This window comes from Oncorhynchus tshawytscha, linkage group LG16 (assembly GCF_018296145.1).
Source record: "Oncorhynchus tshawytscha isolate Ot180627B linkage group LG16, Otsh_v2.0, whole genome shotgun sequence".
NCBI classification, from domain to species: Eukaryota; Metazoa; Chordata; class Actinopteri; order Salmoniformes; family Salmonidae; genus Oncorhynchus; species Oncorhynchus tshawytscha.
Window position 1 is genome coordinate 47,178,185 of NC_056444.1, and position 9,971 is coordinate 47,188,155.

At 41.1% G+C, this 9,971-nt stretch overlaps 1 protein-coding gene across 5 annotated transcripts in view; it reads left to right on the forward strand.

Annotated features, from left to right (window-relative positions):
- The window catches only part of raf1a (Raf-1 proto-oncogene, serine/threonine kinase a), a 52,038-nt gene extending 44,348 nt beyond the window's left edge, over positions 1-7,690 (forward strand). For 4 of the 5 annotated variants that reach the window (XM_024375146.2, XM_024375145.2, XM_024375147.2 and 1 more), the window contains 2 exons: positions 5,636-5,770; positions 5,931-7,690. In XM_024375146.2, coding sequence (XP_024230914.1) covers positions 5,636-5,770; positions 5,931-6,071 — 276 coding nt within the window. In that variant the 3' untranslated portion in view covers positions 6,072-7,690. Of the gene's footprint in view, positions 1-5,635; positions 5,771-5,930 lie in introns of those variants that run through there. The other variant, XM_024375148.2, reaches the window with a different exon arrangement.
- Positions 7,691-9,971: the final 2,281 nt, after the last annotated feature.

Here is a 9,971-nt window from a genome sequence, read left to right on the forward strand (position 1 = left end):
CTATCTCTCTCTCTCGTGCTCTCTCGCTCTCTCTCTCGCACACTTTCTCTCTCGCGCGCTCTCTCTGTTGCTGCTCTCTCTCTGTTGCTCTCTCTCTGTTGCTCTCTCTCTGTTGCTCTCTCTCTGTTGCTCTCTCTCTCTGTTGCTCTCTCTCTCTGTTGCTCTCTCTCTCTGTTGCTCTCTCTCTCTGTTGCTCTCTCTCTCTGTTGCTCTCTCTCTCTCTGTTCTCTCTCTCTCTGTTGCTCTCTCTCTCTGTTGCTCTCTCTCTCTGTTGCTCTCTCTCTGTTGCTCTCTCTCTGTTGCTCTCTCGCTCTCTATCTAGCTCGCTCTATCGCTATCTCTTGCACGCTCTCTCTTGCATGCGCTCTCTCTCGCTATCTCTCGGTCTCTCTCTCTCTCGTGCTCGCTCTCTATCTATCTTGCTCTCTATCGATCTCGCGCTCTTTCTTTCGCGTTCTCTTTCTCTTGCACTCTCTCTCTCTATTGCTTTCTCTCTCGCGCTCTCTCTATTGCTCTCTCTCTCTATTGGTCTCTCTCGCTCTCGCTCTATTTTGCGCTCTATCTATCTCTCGCGCTCTCTCTATTGCTCTCTCTCTCGCTTTCTCCATTGCTCGCTCGCTCTCTCGCTATCTCTCTCTCTCGCTCTCTATCTCTCGCTCTCTATCTCTCGCTCTCTCTCTCGCTCTCTCTCTCTCACTTTCTCGCTCGCTCGCTCTCTCTCGCTCGAGCTCTCTCGCTGTCTCTCTCGCGCTCTCAATTGCTCTCTCGCTCTCTCTATCGCGCTCTCTCACTCATCTATCTCTCTCGCTATCTATCTCGCTCTCAATTCAATTCAATTGACTTTATTGACATGGCAAGTTCATTATTACTTACATTGTCAAAGTATACATATCGGAAAAATAAAGATAACATTTAAATATATATATACAGTGCCTTGCGAAAGTATTCGGCCCCCTTGAACTTTGCGACCTTTTGCCACATTTCAGGCTTCAAACATAAAGATACAAAACTGTATTTTTTGTGAAGAATCAACAACAAGTGGGACACAATCATGAAGTGGAACGACATTTATTGGATATTTCAAACTTTATTAACAAATCAAAACTGAAAAATTGGGCGTGCAAAATTATTCAGCCCCCTTAAGTTAATACTTTGTAGCGCCACCTTTTGCTGCGATTACAGCTGTAAGTCGCTTGGGGTATGTCTCTATCAGTTTTGCACATCGAGAGACTGACATTTTTTCCCATTCCTCCTTGCAAAACAGCTCGAGCTCAGTGAGGTTGGATGGAGAGCATTTGTGAACAGCAGTTTTCAGTTCTTTCCACAGATTCTCGATTGGATTCAGGTCTGGACTTTGACTTGGCCATTCTAACACCTGGATATGTTTATTTTTGAACCATTCCATTGTAGATTTTGCTTTATGTTTTGGATCATTGTCTTGTTGGAAGACAAATCTCCGTCCCAGTCTCTGGTCTTTTGCAGACTCCATCAGGTTTTCTTCCAGAATGGTCCTGTATTTGGCTCCATCCATCTTCCCATCAATTTTAACCATCTTCCCTGTCCCTGCTGAAGAAAAGCAGGCCCAAACCATGATGCTGCCACCACCATGTTTTTGACAGTGGGGATGGTGTGTTCAGGGTGATGAGCTGTGTTGCTTTTACGCCAAACATAACGTTTTGCATTGTTGCCAAAAAGTTCAATTTTGGTTTCATCTGACCAGAGCACCTTTTTCCACATGTTTGGTGTGTCTCCCAGGTGGCTTGTGGCAAACTTTAAACAACACTTTTTATGGATATCTTTAAGAAATGGCTTTCTTCTTGCCACTCTTCCATAAAGGCCAGATTTGTGCAATATACGACTGATTGTTGTCCTATGGACAGAGTCTCCCACCTCAGCTGTAGATCTCTGCAGTTCATCCAGAGTGATCATGGGCCTCTTGGCTGCATCTCTGATCAGTCTTCTCCTTGTATGAGCTGAAAGTTTAGAGGGACGGCCAGGTCTTGGTAGATTTGCAGTGGTCTGATACTCCTTCCATTTCAATATTATCGCTTGCACAGTGCTCCTTGGGATGTTTAAAGCTTGGGAAATCTTTTTGTATCCAAATCCGGCTTTAAACTTCTTCACAACAGTATCTCAGACCTGCCTGGTGTGTTCCTTGTTCTTCATGATGCTCTCTGCGCTTTTAACGGACCTCTGAGACTATCACAGTGCAGGTGCATTTATACGGAGACTTGATTACACACAGGTGGATTGTATTTATCATAATTAGTCATTTTGGTCAACATTGGATCATTCAGAGATCCTCACTGAACTTCTGGAGAGAGTTTGCACGCCCAATTTTTCAGTTTTTGTTTGTTTAAAAAACTGGAAATATCCAAAAAATGTTGTTCCACTTCATGATTGTGTCCCACTTGTTGTTGATTCTTCACAAAAAAATACAGTTTTTTATCTTTATGTTTGAAGCCTGAAATGTGGCAAAAGGTCGCAAAGTTCAAGGGTGCCGAATACATTCGCAAGGCACTGTATATATATATATATAAAATGTATTTTTATATATAAAGAAATGGTGGGACCAACAGCAATAATAATAGTCGTAGTGGATATGGGATTACCATTAACAACTACAACAACAATATTAATGAGAACAACAATACATTAAAGCAATGGTAGTGGACCAATGTCAACATGACTGAGAAGACACATGACATGATATGAAAGACAAAACAAAACAAGATGGGAAATATTATCGACATTACTTTTCACTGGCTGTCCCACAGGTTGTTGCAGGAGGACACACATTTGGATGCCAAAACTGCACATCCACTAAATATTTGATTTTTTCTTCATCTTTTATAGTTTCAAATTCTTTGTATTGAATTATAATTTTGGGAAAGAAATATTCTCTTAGGTCTGAGTATTTGTCACAGTGTAATAGGAAATGCAGCTCTGTCTCTACCTCTCACCTGGAGCAGAGTGAGTACAGCCTGTCCTCTCTGGGCAACCAGGTTTGTCTGTGACAACTGGTCTCTATAGCCAGACTGTGCTCACTGAGTCTGTACCTAGTCAATGTTTTCCAAAGTTTTCTATCAGTCACAGTGGTCAGATAGTCTGCCACCATGTACTGTCTGTTTAGAGCCAAATAGCATTGAAGTTTACTTCGATTTTTTTGTGGTGTCTTTCCAATAGGTGATATATTTTTATTTTTGTTTTGTGATGATTTGGTTGGGCCAGATTTTCTGAGTGCTGTCCTGAGGCTCTATGGGGTTGGTTTGGGTTCGTGAACTGAGCCTCAGAATCAGCTGGCTGAGGGGACTCTTCTCTTTTTTTCATCTCTTGACATTGTAGAGCTGTGTGATGGAATGTTTTGGGGTCACTTGTTTTTAGATGGTTGTAAAATTTGAATGCTCTTTTTTTCTATTCGAATGAGGAGGGGGTATTGGCCCAATTCTGCTTTACATGCGTTATTTTGAGTTTTTCTTTGCACTTGCAATACAGTCTTGCAAAACTCTGCATGCAGTATTTCGATTTGGATGTTTGTTCCATTTGGTAAATTCATTATTAGATATTGGAACCCTATACTTCACTTCCATATAGAGCAATTGGTTCTTTAACTGATTGAAACATTTTGAGCCAGATTCTAATTGGAATTTCGATTTTGATGTTCCTTTTAATGGCATAGAATGCTCTTCTTGCTTTGTCTCTCAGCTCATTCACAGCCATGTGAAAGCTACCTGTGTTGCTGATATTTAGTCCTAGATATGTGTAGTTTTTGGTGTGTTCTAATAGAACTGTGTCCAAATAGAATTTATATTTGTCATCCTTATTTACGGACCTTTTTTGGAATATCATTATATTTGGGGTTTTTAGGTTAACGGTCAGAGCCCAGGTCTGACAGAACCTGTGAAGACGATCTAGGTGCTGCTGTACCCCCTCTTTAGTGGGAGACAGCAGCACCAGGTCATCTGCCTACAGCAGACACTTGATTTCATTGTTGTTTAGGGTGATACCAGGTGCTGCCGATCTAATGTTTTTGCCAATTCATTAATGTAGATGTTAAATAGTGTTGGACTTATTGGGCAGCCCTGTTTCACTCCCCGTCCCTGAGAGAAGAAGTCTGTTTGCTTGTTGCCAATTTTAACCGCACATTTGTTTTTAGAGTACATTGATTTAATAAAATCATATGTTTTCCCTCCAATACCACTTTCTATTAGTTTACAAAAAATACCATCATGCCAAATTAAATCAAATGCTTTCTTGAAATCTACAAAACACAAGTAGATTTAGCCTTTGTTTTGGTTTACTTGTTTATCAATTAGAGTGTGGAGGGTGTAAATGTGGTCTGTTGTACGATAATTGTTTTAGAAATCCAATCCGGCTTCTGCTCAGGACGTTGTGTTCATCAAGGAAATGATGTAGTCTGCTATTTATAATACTGCAGAGAATTTACCCAAGTTGCTGTTAATGCAAATTCCTCTGTAATTCCTCCATTTTTATAGATTGGTGTGATCAATCCCTGGTTCCAAATATCAGGGAAATACCTGTTGAAGAGTTTGACTATAGCCAATTTGTGGTCTGTATATTTGATCATTTAATTTAAAATACCATCAGCACCACAGGCCTTTTTGGGTTGTAGAGTGCATAGTTTTTCCAATAATTCTTCTTCTGTAATTGGGGTATCCACAGGATTCTGATAGTCTTTGACTGCTGATTCAAGGATTTGTAATTTTTCTTGTATATCGTTTTGTTCTGGGCTCTTTGTTACATTGCTGTAGAGGTTTGCAAAGTGATTTCTCCACATATGCCCATTTTGGATAGCCAATTCATCATGATGAGGTTTGTTTAATTTATTCCAATTCTCCCAGAAGTGGTTTGATTCAATGGATTCCTCAATTCCATCCAGCTGATTTCTAATGTGCTGTTCCTTTTTTGTTCTTAGGGTGTGTTTGTATTGCTTCAGTGTTTCCCCATATAGAAGGCGTATATTTTTGTTGTCTGGTTCTCTGTGTTTTTGATTAGATCTATTTCTCAATGACGCTCTCTCTCTCGCTCTCTCTATTGCTCTCTCTCTCTCTCTCGCTCGCTATCTATTTATCTCTCTTGCTTTCTCTCTTTATCTGGTTCTCTCTCTCTCGCTCTCTCTCTCGCTCTCTCTCTCGCTCTCTCTATCGCTCTCTCGCTATCTATATCTCTCGATCTCTCTTGCGCTCTCTTGCTCTTTATCTCTCTCTCACTAGCTATCTATCTCTCTTGCTCTCTCACTCGCTATCTATCTCTCTTGCTCTCTCTTGCTATCTATCGCTATTTCTATCGCTCGCTCTCTCTCGCTCTTTATATATCTTATCTTATCTCTCTCTTTCACTCTCTCTATCGCTCTCTCTCTCTCTATTGTCAAGGTGTCAGGTTTGGCTCACATTATCTGACGACTCACCTTTCATTATCTGACGACTCACCTGTCCTCGGTGCAGTAATGTCACAACCAGTGGTTCAGACTGGCAGACAGACTTGTATGGAGCTGTATCAATATCATCTGGTCACCACATTCTTCTCACAGCAGGTATTACAATATTAGGGACTCACTGTGACTTCCACAGAAAGCAATAACACTGTGACCATTCATCTCTGTCTCTCCTGTCAGATCATCTTCATGGTGGGTCGGGGGTACCTGTCTCCAGACCTCAGTAAGCTTTATAAGAGCTGCCCCAAAGCCATGAAGAGGCTGGTGGCTGACTGCATCAAGAAAATCAAAGACGAGAGGCCTCTGTTTCCCCAGGTACACCTGAGTCTTGCTAATGGCTTTTCTTTTTACATTATCTCTCCATCTTTATTTAGGACATTTCTAAAATGGCCGAAGTGGGTTGATGGCACTGTACCAAATGACGTTTTGCTAGGAGTGCTTCGAATCTTCCTCGCTTTCTCTCCCTCTCTTCCAGATCCTATCGTCCATTGAGCTGCTCCAGCACTCCCTGCCTAAGATCAACCGCAGTGCCTCGGAACCCTCCCTGCACAGAGCCTCCCACACCGAGGACATCAACGTCTTCACATCAACCTATAGCAGGCTGCCTGTGTTCTAGAATTACAGCAACCAACATGCCCCTCCTACATGCTCCTGTTCCAAAACATACACACGTGTGCATGAGCGCTCACACACGCAGACACACGCACCCAGACACACGCACCCAGACACACGCACCCAGACACACGCACCCAGACACACGCACCCAGACACACACACACGCTCACACACACACGCTCACACACACACGCTCACACACAGACAGAATATCACCGGCAAAGAGGAAGAGGACTGACTGGGAGGAAAGGTGACAGTGAATGGGATCAATATGGGATTTCAGTCACTGACTGAGTTGTGCCAGTGATGGTTTTGGTGTAGAGAGCAGAGAAAGACTACCCATTGGTTTGGAGAAGATGATTGGCAGTGAAGGAAATTAATGCCCATTTCTAGGTTTAGTCAGAGGCCTACTTTTCCCCATGGCTAATATGGGTGCAATGGACAGAGTGGCAATGCAGTTAGTGAAATATGTGAAGGAAAGCACACCTACCTGGGGACAGTGAGGCAGCACCCTCTGTGGGTCGGGAATGCATCCGGTTTTCAGGGGAAATGGAAAGAGCGCCTGTGACACGACTTCTGCTTCCACTTTGTTTTGCTGGGCAGGTGGTCAAAATGGTTAGAGCGTTGCGCCAGTAAACAAAAGTTTGCCAGATTGAATCCCAGAGTTGAAAAGGTGAAAAATCCCTGTGTGCCATTGATGATAAATGTAATGTAACGCTTTTGGACGTTACCAAGGCGACACTCCATCTTAACTCGTCCTCCACGTTTGGTGGATTGGTTCAACAGTGCAGAAGACAACCTCCCCCCGACAGTTAAAAAAAAAAAAAAAAAAATTCTCGTCAGGCCCAGAAAGAAAGAAATGTTGCTCAGGTGTTTCTTTTACTCCTGCTGTGTTAGGTTAGTGAGGTAGAGACATCGAAGGAACCGCATGCGAGAGAGCAGTAAAAAAAGCTCTCTTATCTCTGTGCTGTGAAGCACACCTTTCTGTCTTGACTGACAGGGACTGACTGCCTTGGTTTATTATGAAGGATAGTTTCTCTAAGCTGACCTCCCCAAAGAGGAGATGAAGCCTAGACAAAGACCCTGCACAAACCTCACCTAGGATGATTCTTATAAAACAAAAAACAGTGTGACGCAATCCGTTGTTTTTGGGGGGGATTATTTGATTGTACATTGTCTTAAATCAGATAGAGATACGAAATGATTATCAGTGTCTTCATCTTCATGCTTTTATTCTTTTTTGTTTGTTTTGTTATTCTGGAAAATTATAGTCTGTCAGTCTGTCACGCATGAGTGATTGAGGAAGACAGTTTTTTTTTTTTTTTTTTTTTGTGCACATTTGAACTAAAGCGATGACTATTTCTCCGGTCCATATGATTGGTCCATGGCTTTGCTGAGAGTTCTTATCAGTAGTTACCTACACATTTGAATCAGCCTTCTCTTTGGGTTAACCATCACCAGCTGGATATTAGGCAGTTCTCTTTAATATGTAGAAAAATATTTGACATCTAATTAGCTTTTTTTGTCTGCCATGTCTCTTTCAGGAGGTTAAACATTTTATTGTAAACGTGGTGAGAATGTTTATTCCAGGTTATTTTAATAAAATTAAGTTAAACTAAATTGCAGAAGTGTTCAAAACCTTCCGTTCTTTGTTGCTACTGACTGGCAAAAGTTGCTGACTAGTGGGGCCTCAGATGGTTAGCGGACACTGATTTTTGTCTGCTCTCAAGTGCTTGCTTTAATCTTGACGGTTCCAGATGTTGAGACACTGGTCTCCACCATTGAAATCCCTGCTGCCTCTCTCTGTGCACTGCCTCTCGGTAGGATCCCATACATGTGCAAGACTTTGTGGCTGGGTGCAATGTTTGCTGTTGCAGTAGCAGTGTGGTGCAATCACACCGTGGATCCAGTTGAGACACACCACTAGGAGATTCCACCATTGGGCAATGGCACTAGGTGCTCCATAGCTATTGGCAAGCCCCCTGGAAAAACAGCCTACCTGAGAGAGAGAGAGGAGAAAGAGACACTTGGTGGAGAGATGGGATTAAATGATACCCAATAGCTTTGTTGAGATGTGTTAACACTTTAGGTAAAGTGGCTGCTTCTGTGCTACACTGCCCTATAAACATCCACACACCTATGCAGTCATAGACTCTTGTGTTCTATAATGTTGTCTCTGATGTTTGTATCCAGCCTGGCCTCAGTCAGCCCAGCCAGCATCTCAGTTGGTTATCAGACCTAACTGGGGGGATTTGATATGGAACGATTTCAGTGCCAGCAGAAATAGTATTTGAATTTGTATCTAGATATTGAATTTGAATAAAACATATTTTTTATTTGTAATGCACATACTGATGATTGAATTCATACATTTTACTTGTATTTCATGATTTTAAACTTTATTGAATGAATATTGCAATTTATTGAACATTCAAATTCAATATTTATACATTCAGTTTCGATATGGTAAACATTGCATTCATTGTCTGCATCAAGTTTACGAACTATAATTTCAAGTTGATCAATCTTTCATATATTCAACTTCTGAGGTGGATTCAGATTCGGCTGTCTATTGTTTTTGTATACAGTGCATTCGGAAAGTATTCAGACCCCTTGACTTTTTCCACATTTTGTTACATTACAGCCTTATTCTAAAATGGATTAAATTAAATGGTTTCCTCAATCTACACACAATACTCCATAATGACAAAACAAAAACAGGTTTTAAGATTTTTTGCAAGTTTATTAAAAATAAAAACAGAAATACCTTATTTACATAAGTATTCAGACCATAGGAAGAGAGAAATTCAACATGCCACATTGGCTTCAGAACCCACCAGAAGCTTCTGTTTACCACGAGAGCATTTGATTCTATCTGTTCTCTATATTTCCTGGCTGGTTATGTACCAGGATGTTGTCTCTGGTTTGGAATCTGAATTTAGAGAAGCTGAATCTGAATGCATCTGAGAAGTTGAATACATACATTTTGATAAACTTGATAAACAGACAATGATTTCAATATTTACCATATTGAAACTCAACATATAAATATTGAATTTGTATGTTTATTCAATTCAGTTTAAAATCATGAAAAGTTCAATTTATGAATTTAATGGTTACATTTGTGCATCACACATTATTGTACATCAAAGTATTTAATTAAAATTCAATATCCAAATACACATTCGAAATTATGGAATTAAAATACAATTTATGTTGGCACTGAAATCGCTTCATGGATTGTGACAAGGGCATAAAGCGTTAGGATCCGTGTACGGTTTGTTCAAATCGATATCCGAACTTAAACAACAAAGACGGATAATCATTTTGATTACGTGAATTCATTTTTCTATGTCGTCCACAAGATTGAATGAATGAACACACGGTGTGGGCATAGTAAGGGCTGCCATAGGAAACGTGTTCTAGCGGTTTCAAAGTAAAAGCCGCGTGACTCCAACGTTACTTACCTGACCATCGCTCCGGCTAGCTAGCTTTTTGCAATTAGTAATGTGATTTATTTTATCTTACTGAACCATTTGTCTCAAAAAAGGGAAGGGAAAAATAGCCATGGCATCATCGAAAGTTGTGAATTGCAAGACCTTTATTGGCTGGCCTCTTTGGCTTCTATTTCTGTGGAGTTTTGCTATCTGTTTGTTTAACTGTTCTATTTCTGCTTTCTGACAGGCCACAGAGACTGCTGAAAATAAGACGAGCAATAGAATACAAAGAGCAAACTCTGATCTGGCCCTATGGCGACAAGAGCTCCACCAGGCGGCATGCTGTGATCATGTTTCTGCCTACTTTGCTTTTACACATGCAGCAGATTCAACCTCCTCACACAGGGGGTGATGTAGCAGATCCAGCAGGTCTATCCAGCAGGTCTACTTCCTGTAATGCACAT